Source organism: Sus scrofa, chromosome 1 (assembly GCF_054392235.1).
Source record: "Sus scrofa isolate SSC_HxYL_T2T_F1_AM1 chromosome 1, Sscrofa_HxYL_maternal_Yorkshire_Landrace_v2.0, whole genome shotgun sequence".
Lineage (NCBI taxonomy): Eukaryota > Metazoa > Chordata > Mammalia > Artiodactyla > Suidae > Sus > Sus scrofa.
In genome coordinates this window covers 239,696,529-239,724,446 of record NC_139383.1, presented here as the reverse complement: position 1 = coordinate 239,724,446, position 27,918 = coordinate 239,696,529, and the positions used below count along the sequence as shown (strand labels likewise).

The 27,918-nt window shown below is 43.6% G+C and overlaps 2 protein-coding genes across 7 annotated transcripts in view; one reads left to right on the top strand and one right to left on the bottom strand.

Annotated features, from left to right (window-relative positions):
- The window catches only part of PCSK5 (proprotein convertase subtilisin/kexin type 5), a 454,731-nt gene extending 432,442 nt beyond the window's left edge, over positions 1-22,289 (bottom strand). For all 4 annotated transcript variants that reach the window (XM_021064998.2, XM_021065005.2, XM_084988113.1 and 1 more), the window contains exon 1: positions 21,595-22,289. In XM_021064998.2, coding sequence (XP_020920657.2) covers positions 21,595-21,786 — 192 coding nt within the window. In that variant the 5' untranslated portion in view covers positions 21,787-22,289. The remainder of the gene's footprint in view (positions 1-21,594) is intronic.
- On the top strand, positions 11,407-22,313 carry LOC146407063 (uncharacterized). Of its 3 annotated transcripts, none has more exons than XM_084988164.1 (2): positions 11,407-11,443; positions 18,719-22,285. In XM_084988164.1, the coding sequence occupies exon 2, from the start codon at positions 20,509-20,511 to the stop codon at positions 21,040-21,042; it is 534 nt and encodes a 177-aa protein (XP_084844290.1). In that variant the 5' UTR covers positions 11,407-11,443; positions 18,719-20,508; the 3' UTR covers positions 21,043-22,285. The 3 variants fall into 3 exon arrangements, with proteins under 3 accessions (XP_084844290.1, XP_084844280.1, XP_084844285.1); XM_084988154.1 differs by lacking the exon at positions 11,407-11,443 and adding an exon at positions 13,027-14,753 and having other exon boundaries at positions 17,396-22,313; XM_084988159.1 differs by lacking the exon at positions 11,407-11,443 and adding an exon at positions 13,027-14,786 and having other exon boundaries at positions 16,439-22,259.
- The last annotated feature ends 5,605 nt before the right edge of the window (positions 22,314-27,918 follow it).

The following is a 27,918-nucleotide window of genomic DNA, read 5'->3' as shown; positions in this document are numbered from 1 at the left end:
AATAATTAGTTTAAATCTATTACAAGTTAATGATGTACAGACAAGTCATTCCGGGTACATGATGAGACAGCGAATTTGTGACACGATTGACAGATAATATTTTGCACAGCTTTTCATTTTTCTTTATTTCCTCCTCTGATTAGAAAACAGAAAGTCACAAAAGAATAAGACCTTCAAATAAAACATACACACACACACATGTTGGATTAAAAGCAGGGAAGAAAGCATTTCCTAAGGAATTATATGAGGTTTCAGAGGACTTCTCAAAAGTCAGGACAGACCCCAGGCCACTTCTGTATTTCGAGGCGCCTGGTGGATTGTAAAATAAAGAAATGCTAAAATATATAGCATATTTATTTAAATGTTTATGTATAATACAAAAAAATAACTATGCTGTCCACCAGAGTTTCAGAATGTATAATCTATATTCATTCCTAGTGTACTTACAGTGAAATATAGTAATGAGACATGAAAGTAAATGCATATTGTATTTCAATCCAGCCAGAGTGTGAAACCACATCTATAAGTAAATTGGGAGATATGTCATAAACATGAAACCTGGAGCCAAATGATCTTCCAGCATGTGTTCTGGGTGTCCCATGGGTAAGATCTTGGGTAAGATCTTGGACTTCCCTGAAAGATTTGTTCTATGGCAAGGGTCTTTACATATCTATTACACAACTCTGTGACTCTCAACATGAACAAGTATTTGTGTATGTGTAGCTCTCCAAAGACCACCCCTCCGCCGCCGACTCCAAAAGCAAAATGATTGTGATGTAGTGAAATCGGACTACTAAGGCTGGAATTGTCAAAGTGCAGTAGAATTGAGAAGGAGCAAATGATTCCCGTGTTTTGACAGTAAAGAAAAGCAAGGAGGCTGAGACCATAGTGGCGGGAGAGCAGATTCATGGGGACAGAGGCTCTGTGCTCTGGGGAAAGAGTTAGCCTATCAGGTGCTGAAGAAGAATGGAGCTCAGTGGTTGTTGTCAAGCAAGCTGCACATTTAAGATGACTGATGCCCAAAACCCACTCAAGGCCAATTAACCAGGGTCACTAAAGGGATCTTTAAAGGCTCCCAGGTGACTGTGAGCCAGGGACTGACAGCCACTGAGTCAGGCTGAGTAAGAACAGCTCTAATAATCAGGACTTGGGTAACCCAAGGAGCCAGTTTGTCCTGGAAGGAATCTGGAGTGGGGGATGGAGGGTGGCCAGAGATAGGTCCCTTTTGCTCTTATCAACACGGTAGAAGGAAATGGCATTCCCGTAGAGGAAAGGACGTTCAGATGATGAAAACCACAGCAGGCAAAATCCAGACCATGTCTCCATCCCCTGTTCAACATTCTAAACAATTACTGTTTCTTATCTCATAGCAGATAGCAGGTCACATCTCTGCTCAACACTGTCTAATAGCCTTCCTCCCCCCACAGAGAAAATCCAGTCCTTACTCTGCATGGTTTACAGGCTGGCTCTCAGTGTGGTCCCAGGACCATCTGCGATAGCGGTATCACCCAAGAGCTTGTTAGAACTACAGATTCTCTGGCCCCATGGACCTACTAAGTATACATTTTAACAAGATCCCCAAGAGACTTTATGCACATTAAAATGTGAGAAGCTATAAACAGATTAATAATAAGGGCCTATGTATAGCACAGAGAACTATTTTCAATATGTTATAATAAAACTATGATGGGAGAGAACCTAATCTATATCTCTCTCTATATATATACAGATATATATATACTGAATCACTTTGCTATACATCTGAAAAATTATAAATCAACTATACTTCAATTTAAAAAAGGGAGAAGCACCAACCAACAGAATCCCCCTCACTTCTCCAACCAACTCCCATTACTTCTCCAGCCCATCTGCTACCTGACATGCTCTCTCAGCATCTTCTTACTATTCCTTCAATCTATCAGGCTCTCTCCTGTTCTGGTCTTTACACTGGCTGTTTCCTCCTCCAGATATCTGCAAGGCTCATTTCTTTACTTCTTTTCTTTTCTTACATATTTCACCTTCTCCGTGAAAAGGTCCCTAGCCATCCTGTTTACAACTGCAAAACATTCTCCAGACAATCCTCTTTCCCTGGTTTCTATCCTTAGGACTTACCACCAACTAACAGGCGCTTGTTATCTATTCAATTGTTTATTAATAGTCTCCTTGTGACAGATTACAAAATATGGCCACAAATTCTTTGCATCTCTTCTATGGAGGCATGAAGTATGTTTCCACCTCCTGAAGCTGGGCTTGGTCATGCTTTCACTTAATAGGATGTTAGTACACAGGACATGAGAAGAAATCTGAAAAGGGCTTGTACCCTGATGATTCCTTCCTCTAGCTGCTGAGGTATCTCCTCATCCCTGTGGAAAGAAGCCCAAGCAGCCTGCTGGATAATGAGAGACACATGGCCAGTTATCCCCATAATCCAAGTCATCAGCCAACACCAACCACAGAAATGAGTGAAGCCATCCTAGACCAATCAGGCCCCCTAATGGATCCACCAGTTGACTGAAGAACCTAAAAGACAATTCACAGCCTCATAACCATAATGACTGTTGCTTTAAGCCACTGGGTTTTGAAGCAAGCTGAGACACTTGTAAGTTCCAAGAAGGTAGAAATTTTTGTGCCTGCTGCATCTCCAGGATTTTGGTGGTGTATTTAAGCACATTGTAGATATTCTAAAATATCTGCAGTGAATGTTGAAGGACACAATGATGGCAAAGGAAAAAAAAATACAAGTGAAAGAAATAAATGCCAGAAATGGCCTCCAGAGTGAGAAAAGGATCTTCTGGGTTTATTAGAAACTTTATCTCTTCACAGAGTTAGGGTGAACTAAATAAAATTTTGACTACTTTGCTAAGTGCATATTTTAGCAAAAAAAAAAAAAAATCCACATGTTCATTCACGTGAGGTGTTTCATATTTATTCAAAATAGTTCTAGTTCCATGATTCTTCACTTGTCTAAGGCTGCACAACCATGTGACCTTTAGAATATTTTTCACATTATGCAGTGCTTACTCTCCTCATTTTAAGTTATTCCGGTTTTTAACAGCTCACAAATCGGCGAACCAAATCACTGCATGTTGCCTCAATTCTGTCTTGCCAAAGAAGAAAAATCTGCTGCTTTGGATTCATTTCAACAGTTGGAAATTCAGGCCATAACATTTTAAATCTCAGATGTTCCCCCACTGTGTCCACTTCACATAAATCAGTAAGTAAGTGCACAGACAGCCACATGTGTGTGAAGCCAGTTCTCTAACAACTAAGACCCAATGGCTAGTGGAAAGCGGCGGCAAATTTTAAGTGGATTCAACAGCAGTGGGTGTCACAATCTGAGAGTACAGTGTGGTCCTCTGAGGGGGCAAAAACAAGTGAAATTGGCACGCAAAAAGCAAGTTCGCTGCTAGACAATTAAATGAAGCACAAAACTAACATGTTACTTGCACTGGATGGGGAAAAATGAAAGACAAACTGCAATACCCTAAGTTTCTGTCTTCTTAGAAAGAAAAAGCCTCTCCATTTCCTCAAGGCTTACCAGTCATGGACAGGTATTTCTGAACTCAAGGAACAAATTTCCTCCAAAGGGCTGGCAAGTCCAGAGAAAAGCAACAAAAAATAAAAGCAACTGGGATCGTCACAGTTTCTTTCAGGAAATGCCAATCTCTAAGCAACAGAATCCCATATACTTGCAAAGACCTAATAGCTGGCTTCTGATTTTTTGGAACACATCTCACTACCACTTGCATAATGAGCAAAATGCATCCTAGAGAGCACTGAGGGCTTCCTATTAAGTCACAGGGTTCTTAGCGAGGATATCACATAAGCTTTCCCCTTCTTCCATTACAGATCTCCTTCTACACTGTGTGCAAGGCTAAGGAGAAAGCTATTGTGCTTTCGTATTACAGGGAATGGACATTGTTCCTACAATGTTCATAGTGGGAACAAATGCACCCAAGAATCTTAGTGACTAAAACAACAAAAGCTTGTTCTAGCTCAAATTACATATCCACTGTGCACTGGCTGGGAGTGCTGCTCACCGTAGCCCAAAAGGACCCAGGCCAATGGCACACCCACCACCTGGAGTGTGGCAGATCCCAGCAGGGCAGATGGGAAGCACAGTAAATCAGGCACGGACTGTGAAAGAAGGGACATGTGTCACTTCTGCTCAAATTTCATTGGCTAACAGAACTTACACAGCCACACTTACTCTCAAAATAAGGAAATACAATCTTAATCACATGGCAAGGAGGAGAACCAAACATATTCAGTGGACAGTACTGATGCTGCCAGTCCCGAAGCTGCCATCTCTACTTACTCCCTTGCCTCCGTGTCCTCACAGCCATTTACCCATTTCTGAATCTTTTTCCCGAGGCCTTTTCATGGCAGACCACACTCTCCAAGGTACCATATGTGATACGAAGATGAACCACACAGAAATCCTGTCTTTAAGGGGACTGCTATCTTTCAGAGGAGATAAAACGGACAAATAAATTGAATACAAACTGAAAATGTCAAATGCCGGTTTGAAAAAAATAAGAACGAAGCTTGCAAAGTTCAATAAGAGTTTAAACAAAAGAAGTTTTAGCCACAGGCACTTTCACTGATGGGAATGACATCTGAGAAGGGCTTTGCAGAATGAGAGATAACTAGACACGAGGATGTCCCAGCAGCGGGAGCAACACCAGCAGGGGCAGAAAAGTAGGGCATGGCGGCTCATGTGAAAAGACTGGCAACATGTTTAGGTGACATGATATTTAGTATAGACCCACAGGTCAGGGAGGGAGAATGGGAAGGGAGGATAGCATTGGAAGAAAAGGAAGAAGTCTCTTTGACCACAGTGGGCTCTGAAAAAATTAAACGCCTTTACATGACGTGCTTTGAAAGGAAAGACAGTGGCATAGGGTAGGACTGGTGCAAGAGTCCAAACAGGAAGTAATGAAGGGCTTGGCTCCAGTAGACCCATTACAGCAGAGAGAAGGGAATAGCTTCACTCTAAAACTGTATACTGCATGAAAGCACTTGGCTTTCCCATCTTCCTTTCATCTGACCCAGAAAATATAACTTGTCTATCCCTCTATCTGCCTGAGCCTGAAGGGACTGGTCATTTGAGGCTTAGATCTGATCAAAGTGAAGAGGTCAGATGGGGAGACCCATCTCAATTGAGAGATTGGCTTCTGGCCATGTCACCCCATCAGGAAAGCATTCCTTTCATAATTAAGTGGCGTTAACTCCCAATGGATATTTGCTCTATTTGTCCTGAGTTTGTTTCCTATCTCCAAGGATATTTTCGAAGCCACTCCTTAAGGACTAAGCTGCAGGGCTTAATTTATGTCTTTGTCTTGGAGCCAGCAATTCCACCTCTCATGCACTTTGGCCCTCCAACATCTAGGAAAGTCCTGCTGTGGACAATCCATGTAGGCCAGCCATGAGCTTCTGGCCATCATAAGATTCCATGGCTTATATGATACAGAGCTTTGAAGATTTCCATGTGCACCAAATCTATTTATTTTTGCTACTCTCACCGATTCAACACGGACAGTAAAATTTGCCTGTGATCTGAAACCCTCTCTTACTACTGAACAATTCCATCATTGGGGGGGACCCTCTGTGCTGTCGTTCCCACTGCTCCAATAGACACAAGGCTTGCACTGTCACCCCCAGCATGATGAGCACAGCCAGCAGGATCGTCAGGGTTCCCTGGGGTCCTTAAAGAGGTAATTCCAGACCTAGGGTGATCTGGACTTGGCTCTCGGGGTAGACGATATCACACTGTGTACACTGACTCTCACACTAAGAATTCTCAAGGAAGTCAAAAGCCAGAAAGAATGACCCTGCTGATAATGCCAAGATCTGAAATATTCAAAGATAAGGATTAGGCTATTTCCCAGGAAACCCTGGACTTTAGAAGCCATATACAAATGACTCATCAATCCTAGATCACTCTTTTTACTACACTCCCCTATAGAATACATTATATATATGTGTCTGTGTATGTGTCTGTGTGTCTATGTATATATATATATATATAGTACATATATGTATAGAGTATATTACGCACTGTTAGCATTCCTAACGGTAGAATTTTTTTGTAATTTTCCTCCAATGTTCAGATTTATCTTTCATTTTATATTCACTGCAGGACTGTATAATACTTTAGGATTTGACCAATATTTAATGGCTATGTATATAAAGCCAAATCACTTTTTACGAAATAAAAATTAACCCCTTTATATGGAGGGAAAAAAATGAAAGAAAAACCCTACTACACTCTCTAAAAGAATGTTGGGCAAAGTACTATGGGAGTCAAAGAATTGAAAAGTGAGAGTACCTACACCTGTATTTTACCTCTATTTCCAGAGTGAGGTATAGTGGAGGTGACATTTGAGATGTGCCTTTAAGAAGAATTTCCAGAAGAGCAAGGGGTCAGGTGAATATTCCAGGTGGAAAGACTGGCACAGACACAGGAAAGGACTGAGTATAGTATCTGGGGAACAGTGGGAAGTACAGTTTGGCTTTGAGAGAGCAAGAAATATGATGGAAAAAGTATTTCAGGATGGGTAGATAGGTCTTTCAAAGCCCTGAGAAGAGATCTGTTTTAAGGGCAGTAAGCGAATGGGGGTTACTGATGGCTTCTAAACAGGTAAATGGCATCACCAAAACTAAGCTGCAAGATCACTCTCTCCAATCTCAAGCATTTCTTCCTTGTTAACTAGACTTCATGTACACCAGCTGGTTTTCTGGTCCCCTGACCTCTGCACCAGCTGTCTGCTCTGCACAGACCTCACCCTACCCTTAACTCCATGTGGTGGGCACCTTCTTATTCAGATCTCTGCTCAAGCATTTCCCCCGAAGGCCTATGTAAAGGAGTCCTCCCACCCAGTCACTGTATTTTGCTTTCCAATAGCAACTTACCGTAATTTGAAATTATTTTATTTCATTATTGGCTTTTAGGTTGGTTACTCCCACTCTAAGACAGATACAGCAGGGCTGAGTTTATTAGGATGGCTGATAAATAACAGGTACTCGGGAACTATTCTTTAACAGCTTGATGGAGAAAAAATTCACAAAACCTTTATCACATGTTTTTAGTATAATTACACAGTTGTGCAAAAATCACCACAAACAACATTTTCATCTCCCCCCGCCACCGGCAAAGAAACCCCATACCCATTAGTAGTCAGTCCTCATCCTCCCACCCTTCCAGCCCTAGGCAACCAGACCACTACCACTATGTCCTGTCTCTATAGATTTGTCTATTCTGGACATTTCATATAAACAGAGCCATACATATGTGTCCTTTTGTGACTGGCTTCTTTCACTGAACAGTGTTTTCAGGGTTCTAAGTTGTAGACTGTATCAGTAATCCATTCACTTTTATTGCAGAAAAATATTCCCGTGCAAAGATACACTCTATTTTGTTTATCAACTCATCAGTTCACAGACATTATTGTTTCCATTTTCTAGTTCCTTTGAATAATGCTGCCACAGAACTTTTGTCTGCATGAGTTTTTGGTTGTTGTTTTGTTTTTTGGCTATACCCATGGCATGCGGAATTTCCTGGTCCAGTGATTGAACCCATGACACAACAGTGACCCAAGCCACAGCAGTGATAATGCCACTTAAGTCACTGAGCCGCCTGCAAGTTTTTGTGTGAACAAATGTTTTCATTTCCCTTGAGTATATACTTTGGAGTAGAACTGCTGGGTCATAAGGTAACTCTGGGGAACTGCCAGATGGTTTTCCAACAGTGGTTGCACCACTTTGCATTTCCACCAATAGTGTATGAGGGTCCAATTTCTTCCTATCTTGCCAACACTTGTGACTATCTGAATTTCTGATTAGACCAATCCAAGCAAGTATGATGTGAGTTAGCATCTCGTGGTTTTGAGTCACATTTCCCTGATGACTAATGATGTTGAGCATGTGCTTACTGGCTATTTGGGTATCTTCTTTGGAGACATGTCTATTCAAGTCCTTTGTGCTCACTTTTAATTGGGTTATTTGTCTTTTTATCATTGAGTGCAGTTCTTCATATATTCTAGATACAAGGCTCTAATCAGATGTTATTTGCAAATATTTTCTCCCATTCCGTGGGTTGTCTTTTGACTTTCTTGATGGTGTCCTTCAATAACTATATTTCAAATAAAACAATGAATAAAACTAATCCTTTAAGACAGAAAAGAACCTGTGACCAGTTCACAAGCATGTGGCAAATTAGCGGCAGGGCAGGGCTTAGAAAAGAATTCAGTTTACCTGTTCTCAGCCTTGAGTTTTGTTTACTGGTTCTCAGCATTGTCCCACCAGCCCAGAAGTAATGACACATTCTATGATGAGTCAAAGGATGCGGCATTTGGTAAACTGGCTCATGAGCACTAACCAAATGGAGAGATGCCCCAAGGTTAAAAAAATAAAGGAAAAAGGTTTTGCTGGAAGCTAGGCTGTAATAAATCTTAAGTGGCCTACAATTTAGTTTTCTCTTGAAAAACTTTGAAATTGATGAATGGGGTCCCACACTCATAGGGAAAAAAGAACGTATTAGTTAAATGCAACTAGGCTCACGATGAATAAGCAGTAAACTTCTAAATTTGTAGTTGTGGATATTTGCTTACAAGATTAAAGGCCCTGAAATTGTCTTCCCTCCCTGCACTGCATTCAAACTAGTGAGCACTGCCCAGTTTTATTATGGTTGAGAAACTTCAACTAGTGAAAACAAGGTACAAGCCTGGGAACATTGATATGGAGAGAACTGGTATATTTTTACAGCTGTAAGAGCTACTCAGAATAGAAAAACACTAGACTTTAAGTACTTATTACAAAAATATCAGACCTTAAGTACTTAGTACAAATATATGTGAGATATATATATATGTCTGTGTGTATACACATACACACACACACAGACACACACACTTGGAAAGGCAGCAGGGAAGGACTTGCCTCTTATAAATCTTAATAAGTTTCAATGCTGGCATGGTAGTCACAATGTAATTTTCCCAGGACAGAATTAACCTTTTAGATAATGCACAGAAGATAAAACTAGAAACTCTGTGATTCTTTTGTGATGCTAACCCTAATTTAATAATCAGATTAACATATAAATGAAACAAAATTAACCTGACACTGTATAGAGCAATCTAAAAATATTATAAAAATATTATATATTGTAGAGCGAGTAATGTGTAATTTTAAAATCACATTTCAAAATATATCCATATTCTGACAAGGCAGTAAAGTTACACTAAGAATACATAAAAGACATGTTCAGAACATAGCTGCATTATACTATATAAAACAATGTATGTAAAAGGCAGACTACATGACATGAGAATAAATTACAGGTATAAGTATTTATTATAATGGAAAGTGGGCTGCCTGACAACCCCAAGGTAAAGGCAAATGTAAAATGTGACATCATATATACCATTTTTAAATCATCCTAAAATATTATTTCTGGCTTCACATTCTCTGTTTACACTCTTCCCTCTATATTTGGTGCTCAGTGCAATCTTCAGTTTTTAAATCAAATAGGGGAAGGCTCACTTGGGAGTTTAAAGCAATTGCCCAAGTGTCTGTCTTTATCCCTTAAGTTGATACAGAACCTGCAGTGCAAATAATAGTGCACAGATGTGTAAAGTAGAGATAATACCTAAATTTATCCAAGGAGAATTGAAGTATGGGGCAGAATCCATGTTTGTCTGCCTAGTGGGTATACCAGCATGAAACACTTGGAATCCTTATCTTATCCAAGTTGATAACCCTGCCCATATTCAGCCTCACAGTTTCTTGACTCCATCCAAGCCACTGGCCTTCACCTGTGCTCTATCTGGTTGGCCCACCTTGGACCTTATCATCATGCAGAATAGCTATTGCCTGTGGCTTACAAAGAAATTACCCTCTGGGGTGGGTCCCATCTCTCCTCTTCTAGCACTCTTATCAAACTGGCTTTCCATTTTTATTTTGAACTATAGCCTTTATACTGCCCTATTCCTTTGGCTCACCAGCCCTATTTTGGCCCTACCACTTTTCTCAAAGCCTGGACATTGTGGTCTATCATTTCAAATACAGTACCCCAGGAGTTCCTGTAGTGGCTCAGAGGTTAACGAAACTGACTAGCATCCATAAGTATGTGGGTTTGATCTCTGGCTTTGCTCAGTGGGTTAAGGATCCAACATTGCCATGAGCTGTGGTGTAGGTTCCAGAAGCCGCTCGGATCTGGTGTTGCTGTGACTGTGGCATAGGCTGGCAGTTTCAGCTCTGATTTGACCCCTGGCCTAGGAACTTCCATATATTGTGGGAGCAGCCCTAGGAAGACAAAAAAAATGGTACCCCTTTGTGTTCAAGAATCATTCATCTCTTGTCACCCTCATCTTCCCAGTCTGGTCTTGTTCCCTTCTCTCTCATCTTGATAGAGTCTAATTCCCTGTTTTATTTTTATCTAACCTCAGGTTCCTGAGCATTAGTGACAAAAGCACAAAACAATAAAGACTGGTTATTTTCTCATTTATTTAACCATGACTCACTGAGCATAACTAAGTACTAGCAGTTATTGCTATTGCTCTTTGGCAATTCTTCTCATAGGCAATAGTCATTAATTCTTATCAGAATTTCCTAACAATGTTCCAAAACAGTGGAGCACCAGGCCATCAGTTCCACCCAGTTCCCCCTCTCTCTGCAAGTGGTATTACCTCTGAACTGATGAGATCCAGGCCATTGTCCACTCATGATCACTTCCTTTCCTCCCCAACTTGAACTCCCTAAATCTCCATTCACCCGCATTCTTTGTTATTCTCAAGGCACCAATGTTCCTCTTCCTTTCCAAACCAACTCCTCTCTAGATATACCCTTTCTGCATCCTTTCCCAAGTGCCTACTATGTTTCTCCTGTGCCACCCACTGTGCTGGGTGCTGGCAACACAAATAGGAATGAGGTACAACCCTGCTTTCCCAGCTAGTGGAAGAATAGATATGCAATTACACACATGCACACATAAATACATACAATTAGGGTGACCATATCATTTCTCTGCCAAACTCAGACATATTTGAAAGTGAAAGGGGATATAAAAATACTTAATGGAGGTGCACTGATTTACTGAAGGCATAAACCAATACTATCCCTGGAAAAATGTGATGTATGGTCACACTAATTACAACATAGTACAGTCCCTTCAATTACGCAACCATTAGAATTTGTCTAAAATTATTTAGTAACATTGGGGAAAGGCTCACAATATAATGTTAAAAGAGAACAGTAGGATGGAAACAGTCTATAGAAACTTGTTTTTAAAAAAAAAAAAAAAAAAAAACAGTAACAACAACAAAAAAAAGTTCCCATTGTGGCAGCAGAAACAAATCCTACTAGGAACCATTAGGTTGCAGGTTCGATCCCTGGCATCGCTCAGTTGGTTAAGGATCTGGTATTGCCGTGAGCTGTTGTGTAGGTTACAGATGCTGCTAGGATCTTGCTTTGCTGTGGCATAGGCTGGCAGCTATAGCTCCTACTGGACCCCTAGCTTGGGAACCTCCATACGCTGCGAGTGCAGCCCTAAAAAGCAAATACATAAGTAAATTTAAAAAAAACGAGATCTAATAACTGGCATTTATTGGTATGTAGTATGTGCCAGGCACCATTCTGACTACTTTTAACTAATGCTCACGACAATCCTATGAGGGAAATACTATTAGGTCTTTTTCACACATGAAGAAACTAAGGCACAGAGAACTTAAGATGCTTTCCTATGGTCCCTTGGCTAGGAAGAGGCAGAATTCAAAACTTTTGGTTCTAGACCTAGGGTCCCCACAGAGGGGAAAGAGACAAAGGGAGATAATGTCAGTGGGCAGGCCAATGTGCAATGAAAAGCTTTACACTCACTACCTCTGCTGCCACACACCCCTATTGCCCCTCACTATTCAATCAGGCATTGGCTCTAAGATCCCAGGTGACAGCCTCGTCCCAGTTCTTTAAGCCACACTTCTGTTTTTACCACCTTCTGTTTTAATTTTGGTACTTAATGCAACCCTCTATGGCTTTCTGAATATGACTTCAGGGCCTCCCCGCCCCTTTCACCTACTCCTTTTTATCCCTTTATCCCTTGCCCTCCACATGGAGACATTCTTTTAGCTTCCTGGGCCCTTAACACAGCTTCACTTAGACTGAGCTGGCTCAACCAGTCTAAACTTCTTTCCTGTCCTAAATTCTCTTCTGCCCAGTGGACATCACGAAGTGTCCTCCCAAATGCTCCTGTAGTCTTCAGGCTTTAGACAAGTCCCCCATGGTCGGGGTGCCCAGGCTAGAAACTTTGTTTTCTTTCTCCCTCCTCCACTTCCATTTGGGTACCAAGCCATAACGAATCCACCTGTACAAGAGCTCCCTTCTCTTTCCATGGTCACAGGTTCTTGTGTTTGTTAAGAATAACTTTTCCCAGAGTCCCCCCTCATGGCTCAGTGGTAATAAACCTGACTAGTATCCATGAGGTTGTGGGTTCGATCCCTGGCCTCACTCAGTGGGTTAAGAATTATGCACTGCTGTGAGCTGTGTGGTATAGGTCACAGATGCGGCTTAGATCCAGCGTTGCTGTGGCTGTGGCATAGGCCAGCAGTTGCAGCTCCGATTCGACCCCTAGCCTGGGAACTCCCATATGCCACAGGTGTGGCCCTAAAAAGCACACAAAAAAAACCACACACACACAAAAAGAATAACTTTACCCAACAACAGCCTCTCTGCCTCCTCCAGTTTATTATGCACAGGCTACCAGCAGACTCCCCCCAGGCAGGACTGAAGCATACTGCACTGCCTGTAACTCCATTAGTACTGGCCTTGCTTAACAAGAGTTATGAATAAAAATGTCCTAGCTCCTTAAAAGCAGAGAATGTCTTATGTAGCACAGACCCTCATGTGTGTTGAATCAATACGTTACTGCCCCCTTTGCAGCGACTTTCAATCTAACTCTTAATCCTCCTTGATAACGCTCAAACTCCCTGGCCTAGGCATTTAAAGACTCATAGAATCTGATTTGAAGTGAGCTTTTTTTTTTTTTTTTTTTTTTTTTTCCTCATCCCCCAACTCCTTTTCCCTTATTCTAGTAGTAGCAATGTCTTTTCCTTGAGGGAACTTTCCCTCCCAGTTGGTGGACTGCCCATCCAAGGGGAACATCTCCCTCACTTCAAGGGTGCACTTGTGCCCCAAGCTGACTCACCAGAACCCCACCACCCCCCGAGAATGAAGTGACTGGCCCACACATTGGAATATGACCCAATCAGGAAGAACTGGAATCTTTTTCAGGGATTCATTTCAATAGTGGGTGAGGGAGGTAATTACTAAGAATCAGAAGACCTTTACTCTCTCAAGGAAAGGGCCTAACTGAAAATGAAGCTGTAGGTTAACAGAGGAATACTGGTCATTAGCACTACTGCTGGATTTTCTGCTGGACAGACCCATAATCACTGTTCTGAAACACTGGAATCCAGATGTGGTTCAGGAATTCATAATTCTTCAGATGAGAAAAGGACAATGGAGCACATGCTGGAGTGTATTACACACACCTCTAACTGGATCAAGGACGACATTCTTATAACCAAACACAGTGATGTATTCCTGCAACCAAATTAATGCCCTAATCCATGTCAGTTTAGGTCAGGATAGGCTTTTGCCGTGGAGCAAGTACAGATCAGGTAAGGGTTGGTTGCAAAAAGCATTCAGCTGCTGCTTTCAGAACTGCACATAAGGGGAGTTCTTTTGTGGCACAGCAGGTTAAGGATCTAGCGTTGACACTGCAGTGGCTGGGGTCAGAGGTCACTGCTGTGGCTAGGGTTCAATCCCTGGCATAGGAACTTCCACATGCCACAGGCCCACCCTCTGCCCACCCCCCAAAAAAGACTGCACATAAAGGCACATGGACCTGTTTAAACCAAAAGACTCCCTGTTTGCTTACCCGCTTGTTTACTAAGTCTATTTAAGTAGTAGGAGTTGGATTTTTGACACTTGTACCCAATATTCCCACCATATTCCTTATAGCCTTCTCTGTATTTCAGCTAGACTATGCTGTGGGCTTTTTTTGGCCAAGCTCACAGCATGTGGAAGTTCTTGGGCCAGGGACTAAGCCCACGCCACAGCAGTGACCCAAGCCATTGCAGTGAAAATGCTGGATCCTTTACCCACTGTGCCACAAGGGAACTCTAAAAAGACTGTTTTGATTCTCTATATTTAAAAAGGCATAAAACCTCCATATTGCACATGCCTTATAAACCAAAGCTGTCCAGCCTGGAGATGGGGAGCCTGGGCTGATTGATGTTCCGGTCAGCTGTCCCAGCCCTACACCACTATCCAAGGCTCTCCCAGTTACACTTTCCCTATCCTCTGATGGGAGAAGCAGAGGCTACAGTCACTCCTTCCCCTTTCTGCGTCCACCAGATCCCCAGGGGCAATCACCAATCACAAGAATCTGAAAACTCACGAGCATTCTACTAGGGACACCCCCAGTAATCATGGCATTCACTTACTTTCCTTTGAACAATCTTTGCATCTCCTTGGAACCGTACGGATCATATGCTGCTTCCTATGTCTTATTTTATTTATATATTCATGTTAATTATTGGGGCATTTGATATCACGGCAATCCTGTGATGTGGATAGAGGTTCGCAATTTGAAAAATCAGGCACTGAGTGTCAGATTGATAAATAATAAGAAAGCCCTAGAGTTTCACACAAACCTTCTGACTCTTAGTCCGGTTTGCCTTTTTTTTGGGGGGGGGGTCTTTTTAGGCTTGCACCCTCAGCATAAGGAGGTTCCCAGGCTAGGGGTCAAATCAGAGCTGTAGCTGCTGGCCTACGCAACTGCAACACGGGATCTGAGCTGCACCTGCGACCTATACCACAGCTCATGGCAACGCAAGATCCCTAACCCACTGAGCAAGGTCAGGGATCAAACCTGTGTCCTCATGGATGCTTGTCAGGTTCGTTAACCACTAGAGCCACGGCAGGAATCCTGGTTTGCTTTCTGACCACATTTTCCTCCCAGGATTAATCCAAACTGAATATTTATTGGCATGGAGTCTTCCTTCTTGGTACACTTAGATATAGAGATAGAAATCTATTGAAACTTGCGAGAAATTACATGAGTAATTCCACTGTAAACTGGGTGCAAATTTAACTTTGATCAAAAATAAATATTCATAGATATATAGATACCTATCTTTTATCATGCATGGGTATCTATAAGCATTCACTTTACCACCCAGGAAGCCAAAGCCAGCTTCTCTGTCATCAAATCCAACTTGAACTAGCCATGTGATAAAGTCCCAAGGCAAAGTGATGCCTGGAGATACTTCAGCCTTGGGGAAAACCCAGACACTGCTTCATTCAACTTGAACCAACAACATAAACACCCCTCCCTGCCCAGGGGAGGTTTCTGGGTCAGGACTCCCTCCCTTCACCAAAGAGTCAGACACCGCTGGCCATTTTCCCAGCACACTACCCTGCTTCTCTGGCTGACCTTTAAGGTTAGGACTTCTGGATAGAAACCCATGCAAGATAGCAATAACGCAAATTTGGCTGCCTTGGGGCTCACAAAAATGCAGTTTTTCATTTCAAATCGACTCCAAAAATCCCAATGGCCACATACAAGCCATTCCTGGTCTATGAGGTTAATGCAACAGACCCACCATCATCAGGCCAAGCACTCTGAACTGCTTTTTCTCAGGAAAGGTTCCCCAACTCATGAGAACTAGGCAAGTTTAAGCAGCTAGGAGGTCAGCACTGAGGCTCTTGGATGTGGAGAGATACACAAAGCCAGATACATCACACAGGGATCAACCTGGGACTTCCGCATCCTTTTATCAATTAAGGATTTAATTAGGGGAGCACAATCCACTCCCATACAACCCACCAGACTAGCCCCATCTCCCCATCCTTCAGCACCCAGAACTCACTTTCCACTTACCAGCACTTCAAACATCCCACATTACTCATAGGTCAAAACTAACCAGTAGAGTGGGAGCCTTCAGGACATCACTGAACAAGGTCCTTCCCACTAAAGCACCTCTTCCTACTGATTTGGAAAACGCTTCTTAGAAGAAGACTTTCCTCAGACAAACCATATTCAGAATTAAACAGAAAAAATAAAAAAAATAATCAATCCACTTACACATCTGCATCCCCATTAAAATTTGAGCTCCTTCATGGCAAAAAAAAAAAAAAAAAAGAGTTAAACAGAATATGGAGTTCCCATCATGACTCAGCAGAAACAAATCTGACTAGTATCCATGTGGACACAGGTTCGATCCCTGGCCTTGCTCAGTGGGTTAAGGATATGGCATTGCCATGAGCTGTGGTGTAGGTCGCAGATGCTGCTCAGATCCCAAGCTGCTGTGGCTGTGGCATAGGCAGGTGGCTACAGCTCTGATTCGAACCCCAGCCTGGGAACCTCCATATGACATAGGTGCAGCCTTAAAAAAAAATGCAAATATGATCATAAATGTACCAAGGCAAGATGCTTTATAAAATAATCAGTTTTCAGATATTTTTGGTCCCTTTCTTCCATCTCCAGTGAGCTTATCCTAGACTATTTAATGAGCTACAACAAAGATCAACCAAGGAGGTAGGCTCTGCCATGGGAAACCAGCTAGAAGTGTTTAGAATTCAACAGAAAACAATTCTTAAATGATTCCAAACCATTGGTTTAAATGGAAAGCTAGTTTCCCTGTCTACAAAGTTCTCATTTACCTCTTTTGACTCAGTCATCAAAAACTATTCTCCTAGGAGTTCCTGTCATGGTGCAGCAGAAGTGAATCTGACTAGTATCCATGAGGACACAGGTTCGACCCCTAGCCTGGCTCAGTGGGTTAAGAATCTGGCGTTGCCATGAGCTATGGTGTAGGTCTCAGACACAGCTTGGATGTGGTGTGGCTGTGGCTGTGGTGTAGGCTGGCGGCTACAGGTCCAACTTGACCCCTAGACTGGGAACTCCATATGCCGTGGGAGCGGCCCTAAAAAGCAAAAAAACAAAAACAAAAAAACCCTATTCTCCTAATCTTCAATATAAATGCATCTTCCATTATAAAAACGTCTTCCTTTCTCTATATCTAAATAAAGTCTGAGTCTCACTTATTTCAGATTCAACAAAACTTTCACTGCAAGCTTAGCTATGTGCTCAGCAATGCAGAGTCAAGTCCCTCTATGATCTAGAGATTTATCATTTTACAGATCAAGGAACAAAAGCTCCATTAAGCTCAGTGACTTTCCTGCTTTCCTAGACCTTGCAAGTGCCATGTGCAGAGTTTCCAAATCTATGCTCTCAATGGGAACTCCAGGTAAAACATTTCCCCCAGGATTGCTTGTAGCTGGCTTTATTTTTCCATCATCTTGCTCAAGGTAAATTACAAGGTTAGGGGAGGAGTTTTTGCTACTGGTAATCTCAGTTTGGAGTCAAGGATTATAAGCACCTCACAGAAGGATAAATACAGCTATTGTGTATTACAAACAACCTTTACAGGAGTTCATGCTATAGCACAACAGGATTGGCAGCGTCTTGGGAACACTGGGACACTGGTTCTATACCTGGCCCTATGCAGTGGGTTAAGGATATGGCAGTGGGTTAAGCATCTGGCGTTGCCTCTGCTGTGCCTTAAGTTGCAACTGCAGGTTGGATCTGATCCCTGACCCAGGAGCTGCACATGCTTCAGGGTGGCCAAAAATTAAAAACAAAAACAAACCTTTATAGGGCATCTTCTCCCTAGGTTCAAATACCCAGAAGTTATTTCCTTCTGGCTTGCAGATTTTGATTCAAACAAAGGTTCACAATTAACATTATGTCAGGTCTTATTCCTTTATGTCCTTCCTATCTTCTAATCACTACACTACATTGCTAGCTCAAAGGGTCAGAGCACAGGATTAGTGAGGGAGAAGCAGGCCTCTTCTTCCAAACCAACAGGCAAACATACCTACCCTCTGCCAACCCAGTAGTGCTGGTTGTACTAGGTACTAAGAGGGCCTGGAGTCAGAGCTTGTGGGGGAAGAAAGGTAGGGCATTCTAGAGCTAAAATTAGTGCCAAGCAAAATATGATATATGCTGACACAACGACCATTATTAATAATTATGGCATCGTTTCAGCATTTCAAGGCATAATCATTCACAAAATATAAACATTATATGAAAACCTACCAAAACAAGTATTATCTCTATAACCAAAGGCAAGAAAGCCCTCATTATTGTTCCCTTCTAGGAAGTCAAGCACATCCTTTTTGCCTGTTCGCTTACTTGCTCTTTACTCTGCACATCCTATCATTCATGAACATAAGAGCACGCCTACTCTTTTCTATAGAAATCTCCAGGCCAGATTGGCTGGTGGCTTTTAAGTGCCAAGATGCTATACAGAACATGACAGTGAAATTCTGAACAGATAGTCAAAACCAGGGAAAGTCACCACCTTCTTCACCTAGCATATGACACTGAAGATATCCAAAACACTACCAGGATATTAAATGACTTCAGAAACAATAATGGGTCTCAGTTCCAATCTGAGACACCTGAGATGGGACCCCAAGCCCAAATGGGTAAAAACAGGACAGCATTCCAGAGACATATGAAAATTAGTTACTACAAGTTCCCGTTGTGGCTCAGTGGTTAATGAATCCGACTAGGAACCATGAGGTTTTGGGTTCGATCCCTGGCCTGGCTCAGTGGGTTAAGGATCCGGTGTTGCCGTGAGCTGCTGTGTAGGTCTCAGACACGGCTCGGATCCTGCATTGCTGTGGCTCTGGAGTAGGCTGGCGGCTACAGCTCCGATTCGACCTCTAGCCTGGGAACCTCCATATGCCCATATGCCGTGGGAGTGGCTCAAGAAATGGCAAAAAGACAAAAAAAAAAAAAAAAAAAAAAATTAGTTACTGACCTCAACTGAACCACAGCTGGTTTACTGATGGAAGGAAAGAATAACAAAAGGACGGCCCTTACAGTACAATGATACTGCATGTGTGAACTCAATTTACTACCTCCAAGTCTTAGATTAGGGTTACTCTCCTTTGATCTACAGAGGAAATGCTTCACACTGTAAGAACAGCTGATCTTTTTGTACTAGTTAGGGCATCAGGTCAAAGGGTCTTTTGTAACCTCTGTAAGCACTCAAATTTCCTCCACTGCCACTGTAAAAACACAATAAACCTGGCTGATGTTATTAGTATGTAAACTTTCTTGGTATTACTTTTTAAATGAAAATCCCGAGGATCTTCATTAGAAGACCCTTTATAAAAAGTCAAGGCATGTTGAAGGACACCGCAATGTTTGCTGGTTCAAAAGTGGGTTCTGTTACATACAGTCCCTCCTTCCCCACTCTGCTACGTTCTGAAATTTCTTAAGTTCTATTTAATGACTTTATTTAGATACAGATCTTTCAGCTTTCAAAATTTGTGAAAATCCTCAGGTTCAAGAAGTTCAGGTCTGTTTGAACCAAGTATCTGTGAATTAAGATGATGTTTGCCTCACTTACCGAACCGCTAAATCAGAATTCAGAGAAATGGGGATTTTATTTTGTTCCTCCTTACCCCCATTCTCAAAGGCAAGAAGAGCAGGGCTGAACCAGACAGTCTTAGGTCTGATTCGTACCTTAGCCAAGGTCTAGCTTGGTGACTCTGTGCAAGTCAACTTCTCCAGAGACTTGGTTTCCTCCTTGCTGTATGTGAAGTAATATCCACCCAAAATGGCCATTTTGTGGGTTATGAAACAAAGTCAAAAACTATTCTTTCAAATATGCTTGTTATATGGGATATGCACAGTGTTAGCAGAACATGAGGGTATTTCTGGAAAGATTATTAACACAACTACTTTCATTGTTAGCCTTCCCTGTTACATTCCTTGGACATATGTGTGCAGCACCCAACTTTAAGTTCATGTAAAAAGACTTGAATAGACTCAGTGTTTTCTTCCAGTGAAAAAAGAAGCAGGTAGAATCCTAACAAGCCATTAAAATGGCACTCTCCTGAAGATGAGAGGCACTCAAGCAAGAGCACCTGGCTGGATGTAGCTTCCTTTCTTCCTGGGGCCAGGAGTAGGGATGGGGAGCAGATACTGACCAAGCCCCTTGCCCTGGTCTCAGCACTCAACAGGACTGGCTTCTCCGGAATAGAGCCTCCCTCTGGATCCACCAAGCCCAGTAAGACCTCACTCCCGCTGCCTTGAAGTCCCCACTGCTCCCTAGCTCCTTCTAGATGTGACAGCAGCTCTGCCTCCTCTCGGTGCCGCGTCCCAGTGAGGGAGCACGTGTTCCTGGACATGGAGCGCAACAGCATTAGAAATCATCTGTGCTCTCTTGCTCCAGAGGCACCAGCTGGCACCTTCCCCTGGCAGGGCACGCAGGGCGCGTGCTGCCAGACCAGTCCCAGAAGTGCGTCTTCTGCGAGGGCGCCCCCATCATCCTCACCTCCCTCCTCCCCCAGCAGTCAGGCCAGGGTCAGGCCAGGGCCCCCTCCTCTGGCCAGGCCGGGAGAAGTGAGTAGGAGGAATAATATTCAAGGATGGAGGGGGGTGTGTGCGCTTTCTGGGATCCGCTTAAACCGCCCGCTCCACCCCGTTTCTTGCAGCAGAGACAGCGAAGAAGCCAATACCATTTAGCCCGGAGGTATCTCCAAATCTGTTGCACTTCCGATTCTCCCCATAACACCACTCAATTCCAGGTCCCCCATCCGGGAAGCTCTGCTGAAGGCCCTAGAGCGGCACCCCACAAAACCCCTGCGCCTCACCGTGCGTCGAACTCTCCCCCAAAGCCGCCGCCGCCGCCGGGCCGCGCACGTCCCTCCCCGGGGGAAGACACGCGCTGTTTTCCAAAGCAGAACCTGGTCAGCGGTCTCACAAGTTTCCCGTCTCCCCCTCCGACTCCCCCACTGAGAGCCCACACACGGATCCCGCTCGATAGGCGAAGAAGCCCGGAGGTCTCCCCAGAAACCAGAGCTCACGCCAGGTCTGGCCCCCCTCTCCTCTCCCTTCTTCCTTCCAGCTCCAATCCTCGCGCCTCCTTCGCCTCCAGTGCCCAGCGGTTCTCTTGCCCATAGAGGAGTAAACTTCTTTCTGGGCTAAATTCAGGTCTGAACAGGAAAAGCTTTCCCTTCTCCTCCTTCCCTTTACCCCGGCTCTCAGAAACCACAGGGAGCCGGCACCAGGGGCGCGCTTACCCTCTACCCTCCCAATAGAGCCCAAGCTACCAGTGCTCCCCGACTTTCCACGTCAAGAGGTCCGATCAGGTCTGAAACCACCGCAGAGGCATGTACGTTCGGGATTCGTCCAGAGACACTACCTGTCCCTCGCGGTTTGTAAGAAACAAGTAAAACACAAACCCCAATAACTTTGGGGAGTGTGTGTGTGTGTGTGTGTGTGTGTGTGTGTCTAAGAGAGGAGGCGGGGGGAGAAAGAGCGCATCGCGCTAGCTCAAGAGTTAGGGCAACAGCTGCAAGAGCACATCTGGAAGAGGGGGAGGGGACTGACGAAGAGTGGGATTGACGAGGAGTAAGAATGACTAAGAGGGGACTGGCGCGAGGTCGTGGGGGACTCCCCCGCCCCCCGCCCTCGCAGCTTCAGGGCCGAGAGCCCGGCCAGCCAGTGATTACCTGTCCTATGTTGATGAATCCGTACTTGCTGGCTATGCGGTTGGCCTCCGGAAAGCCGCCGGCGATTTTGACTGCCCAGTGGTTGGTGTAGACGCGCGTCCGGCACACGGGGAGCAGGCAGCCCCCAAGCAGGGCCAGCACGCACAGCAGGTCCAGCCGTCCCGGGCAGCAGCAGCGGCTCCCCCAGCCCATGGCCCTGGCGCCTCGCTGCTCCTTTGCTCACTCTCTCGCTCGCTCCGGGCACTAAGCTGCGCGCACAACTAACTTCTCCGGCCTGGGCCGACCCGGCGCGCAGCCCCCGGCCGCCGCGGCTCGCAGCCCTGGGCGATCGGCAGGAGGCGGCAAACCCGGCAGGGAGCAGAGCAGCGAGCCTCGCGCCGGCTTCTAGACCATCCCTGGGGCTCCGGGGACCTGTGCTCCCAGCTCTCCGGCCCGCGGGGCGGTCTACCGGCGCTCCCTGGCTCGGGCGCAGGAGGCGGCTGAGTGGGGCGGGCGCGCTCCCGCAGTTGGGTCTCGCCGGGCTCGGCTCCCGGACTCTCCGACTCGCCCTAGCTCCTCCCGGGGCCCCCGAGCGCGGCGGAGGCGGCGGTGCAGGCAGCGGCCAGGCGCCCCTTCCGTTGGCCCGGGCTCCGAGCGCTCGCTAGCTAGCTCCCTGCGCTCCCTCTGGCTCCGAGCGGCGCGCCGGGAGAGTGAGTGGCAATGGCAGCAACGCCTGCTCTGCATAAACGACTCCCCCCGCCCCCGTTAATACCCCTCCTTTCCCACATCCCCCTCCTCCTCTCCCTCCTCCGCCCGCCTGAAAGCGGCCACCGCCAGGCGCCAACCAGGTCCTAGCGCCGCCGGGTTCTTTGGGCTGTAACCTCCAGGATCCTGAGCAGCAAAAGCGAGTCTTTCCAAAAGACTGGGAGGAAAGCTCAGGTGCAGAGGTTTTAGCCCCTTCTCGCCTCTCCCTCCTGGATTTGTATTAATTTACCGCTACTTCCCGAAAGACTAAAGAAATTTACAAGCCGGTTCAAGTAAAGTACCCCGAAGATTCAGAAGATTCATTCATCGTAGCTCTGAACCTCCTTAAGCAACTAAGTATTTAAGGGGGTCACTTGCGTGTCAACTGCCAAATAACCCGAGATTTTCACTTCGTTAATTCTTCATGCTTTTCAGCAACTGTTTATTTTACAAATTCTGCTCCTGGGAGAAGCTACCCCACAGGACTGTAAAGCGCATCGACTTTTGCAAAAGCCAACCATGGCGATTCCAAAACCGAGTCTGTTGCCTGCTGACTTTCGAAATCCGTGTTTCCAATACTAGGCAACGCCATGGAAGAGTAAAATTCCAGTCGCGGAATTGGGGAAAGATGTTTCTGTGAATATTTGGTATGAAGCGGATGGAGATGTTAGACCAAGGGAATAATTTCATTCATTCGTTCCATTTAGTCTGATGAGGGCTTTTCTCCACCACGGGGAAAAAGTTTTCCAACTTTTCCAAGCGTGGCCCTGTAACAGTGAGAGACTTCGATATAAAAAGGACCACAGAGGAAGTTCGAATGAAATAAATGTGTGGCTGTGCCACATTCATTACTGTACCTTGTACTGTGACTGCAGCAGGCATGGGAGCTCGGATTAACCCGCTCCTGCTGAACAACCTCTCCGTCTTTTCTGTGAAAAGACTCCGACTATTTCTAGTGAAAAGAAAATGTATTCCTTATGAAGTAACTCAGTTGACCTTAAAAGTATTCACATATCCCTAACCACCACCACCGCCCCTTTTCCTTCTCTTTCCCATCCCCCATTCTCTTTCTTCCTAAGCATTAGCTACATGTATTTGAGAGGAATTAACCCATCGCACCTATAGCTTTGGGTAATGATTGTTTTAGCTGTCTAGGGCTTGGATTTTTTTTCCCTTTGTCCCCTCCAGTGAACCATAGCCACAAACTGAAAATTCACACATGTAAACTGTATGAAATTCATAGTTAAATTCATAAAGTTATCATTTATGATAACATAAGGCATGCCATATTATTTAATTGTGAAAACAAACCCATCAGTGAAATTTATCCCCACATTACTGACAAAGAAGTGGAAGTTCAGAACTAAATCATTTGCAAAAAGACATGTATTTTACTCATTTATTTAACTGATTTGCCACATCTGTTTTGAGCACCTAGCATGTGCTGAGCATTGTGCTAGATACTGGAGAAAGAGGAGGAGAGGGAGGAAGAGGATATACAAAGAACTAGTAATTTAGCCTGTGAATAACTCTAGAGTAACTGTGCTTTATTGTTGTTGACCAGTCCTGGCTATTGACCAGTCCCTTTGTACAATCCCTCCTCAACCTAGAATCCAGAAAGTTTACCACCTACTAGATCACTGTTAATTGCCACCCAGACTACCTGCCTCTTATCCATAGGGCCATTGGATTCGTCCTCTAGAAGCTGATGGGTTTCACATGGGATGGGAAGAGCCCAGTCAAGATCCACTTCTTTAATGAACACCAGTCAGCCTTTCTTTGCTTCAGAATAGAAGGCAGTTGCTATCAGATGGGAGGAGAGCCTGTTTGGCGACATCCTCAGGAGGGTGGTCACTGTAAGGACTACACAATCTACTTCAGGAGTTGAATTTGAAGCATGGCCTGTGGGCATCTCTGGGACTCTGGGGCTATTATAAAGGAAGCACAGAATGCTTCTATTTGAAAGCCATGTTGCCTCTGGGCTTAAATTTCTGAATGAAATGAAGAGGAATCACTGTACCAGGTCTCATGAGGCCTGGAGGTTGTTTCCTACGAGCGGCAAATTACTCATTGATATTTTTTTCTCCATGATGTCTTTCTCTCTTTTTTTTTTCCACTAACACTCCTGCCTTCTGTGAGCATGCCCCGCTTGGCACACACACACAGCATTCACAGGATTGAGTTTGAGAGAGAATTGGAAAGTGAGGTAGGAAATGGGCAAACCACTTTTCTGCTTTGTAAACCAATCCCTGGGCCAGCATTGAGCTTACTCAAAGAGTATATTCTTCCATTTGGATGCATATGTATTTAGAAAGGAAAATCCTAGCTCTGCTAAAAAAAAAAAAAAAAAGATTCGGAAGCCTCATTCATCTGTCAATTCATTCACCTCGTTGGCCATAGCTTTCATGGTTATCTTCCATATTAATTATATGTGTTTTCTCCAAGTGATATTCTTAAATCTAAATAATACCAAAGAAGCCTCTCTTCCATTGGTCCACAAGCACATTCCGCTTCCTGCTTTGCAATCTACCTTAATGAACTCATTAGCTTCCTTGATTAGAGCCAGTTGGCCAGAATGAAGTTTACAGATAAGGATCAATAGTTGCAGGGGAAAAAAATATCTCTTTCACGACCTTCAGCTCTGGTGGTTATCACATTCAACCCTATTATCGATGCCTCAGTAGCCAAAAGAACAAGAAACTGACAGAATAGTAATGGCTAGTGCAAAACCATCACTAGCATTGGAAAAGAAGCTGAAATCCAAAAAGTCCCTAAATGCTTCCTTTTTGTATGCTAAAAGTAACACTGCAGGATTTGACCCTCCACTTTCCCTCTGTAATGTGCCATATGGCAGGAAACCAGGCAGTTTTAAGTTTTACTCTGCCTTGTACTTAACAACATATTACTTGATAATGAGGCCCCACTAGTGTATGGCCTCTCTGCCAAGGTCCCTCACAGCTCTAACAGAAAAATCCAGTGAAATGCAATGAACAGAAATCCAGGCAGTTTAGTAGAAGAAGTGAATAAGAACTCTATAGGACTCATCTTGAAACTGTGCAAATGGGAATTATTCTGAAAATAAACTCTGCCTTATGAGATACCTCATTTCTTCCTCTGGTACATCCTTTGTTGGAAAATGACCTTTAAGATCTCTTCTAACCTGAGATTCAGTGAATCAATGATAAATTGGTAATGGACAGTTTAGAGCTGACCAACGGGGGAAAAAAATGCCCCTAGAAATTTCACTGCTCAGTAGAGGAGTCAGCAAATTGATGAGGATTCTAATCAGTTTGCTAGTACCTCAGATTCAGAATCGGCAATGAAAGTTTGTCAAATTTAATAATGATAATAATAATAAGTGGTAGTTATTACTACCATTTATTAGGAACTAGTTATAATGCCAGGCACTGAGCCAAACACATTTCAGGCTTAATCTCATTCACGAACATCAGGCCGAAAGAGAACTTAGATATGATACAATCTAACTTCTTTATTTAATAGAGAAGAAAACAGAGGCCAATAGAAAACTAATTTGGAAGACATTAATCCTATCGTGGAAAAATAAAGTAACAAATGGAAGAATAACATAAATAAAACAAAGCAAGGGCTGCATGGGCCAAAGATGATGGTGTGCTATGAACCTAGGATTAACATGCATCTAATTTGGCATGCCAGGATTAATAAATTCAATCAAGAGATGGAAATGACTTAACATTTCATATTCTTTAGATGTTTAACCACCACCATTTAAAAATATGACCTGTGACACACATGAGCACAGAAAAAAGTTAATTTGGGGCCTGATATACTAACAGGTAACTAACATCCTGCAGATTTCATGAAGCTTTAGCTCCTTCTTTGACCTGCTTGAAGTTGACTTTGATTGGTATAATTGGCTCTCATTTGGGGATTTTTATTTTTTATTTTTGTCTTTTAAGGGCTGTACATACAGCACATGGACATTCCCAAGCTAGGGGTCAAATCGGAGCTGCAGCTGCTGGCCTGCCCCACAGCCACAGCAACACCAGATCCTAGCCTCATCTACAACCTACATCCCAAATCCGCATTCTTAACCCAGTGAGTGAGGCCAGGGATTAAACCCGTGTCCTCATGGATACTAGTTGGGTTCCTTATCGCTAAGCCACAATGGGAACTCCTCATCTGGGGACTTTTAAATCCTACAACGACAAACTGGTTCTCAGCACGTTTTCCATTGGAAGCAAAGTGTAAAGGTGATAGGTGACTTCCTTCAGATATACATGAAAGAAGGGACACCAACTCTATCCCCTTCTTGCTTCTATCCTTCATCCCAGAGAAGTTTACTCATTAGGATGGGTATGGTGGATGGATGTGATGTTCTCCCCTCCACCTCACACTCTAATTTAGGGAAAAGCAGGTAGAGAAGGGGTGGGAAAGAGTCAAAGCAATAGGCTTGGATCTTGGAGCTTCACTCACCAAAAGGAATAAATCCTATGACAATGGCAGCAGCTCTTCCGCAAGAGTCAAGACTCGCTTTTTTGTAATCCTCTGGACCCTTTTCTTCAAGACATTTTATTGGCTCTTTTAGTTTTAAACATCCCCAAGAATCAGGGTTTTAATAACTACTGACTCAACTTGATCTTGCTTAGGCAGATCTTGCCTTGGAAATAAAAGAGTTTTTTTGAGTTCAGGCTGTGTTGCTCTAACTCAATAATGCCAAATGATACTTTATAATTCAAAACACATTCACTATGACTTTTACTTGTTTATCTGAAGCAAACTACAACAAAATTATTTCATGAATACCTTGTATGAGTACATCTGTTACACTTACTACATCTCACCATTTCCAGAAGCTGTCTATCTAGATCACTCATCACCCACTGTGCATGACATAACTTCATTCTTCCCATGGTATATTGCAGATGCAGTTATTACACAGCCACAGTATGGCTTCTGCTACCTACCAACTTGCCTAAACCCACTTTAGATTTTAGGAATGTATGGGGCAGGGGGGAAGGACATCTTTTGTTGCCCTTAACCCTTAGGTGCAAGGTACTTATCAGTAAGATACTCCAGAACTGAACCTTACTGCAATATTTTGCCTAGAAGGAAAGGAATTCAGTTTAGATGTCACGCCAGTGAGCAGCTACTATTCTTTACTGTTCTCTATATAGAATAGCAGCAAAGTTCTATTTTCAAAAAGCTTATCCCATACTTACAAATAATTCATTGATAATTTTTTTTTTGGTATTGCAGTGGAAATACAATTCAATAGGAAGTTTTTGAAGGCTTTCAATCTTTAAAAAGTTTAAGATTTCCCTGGCTTTTTATTCACAAGTTTCCTCTTTGATGGCTCAAAACCAGATCCTGTATCAAGAAAAAACTGACTCTGATTTGAACTCTGGTAGTGTTACCCTTTTAAGTCCTATAACATAGCTGGCTCCCCCAGAATTTCAAGAACTAAGAGTCCACTAAATCACTGGACACCCTGAGGCAGAATTCTCTCTTCAATTTTCTCTAAATGTTAACAGGGAAACCAATGTACCAAATAAGACTATAATATAAATTGGCTGTATAAATGCTAAATATTGCCTTCTGTGAGTGAAAATGAGACCAAGT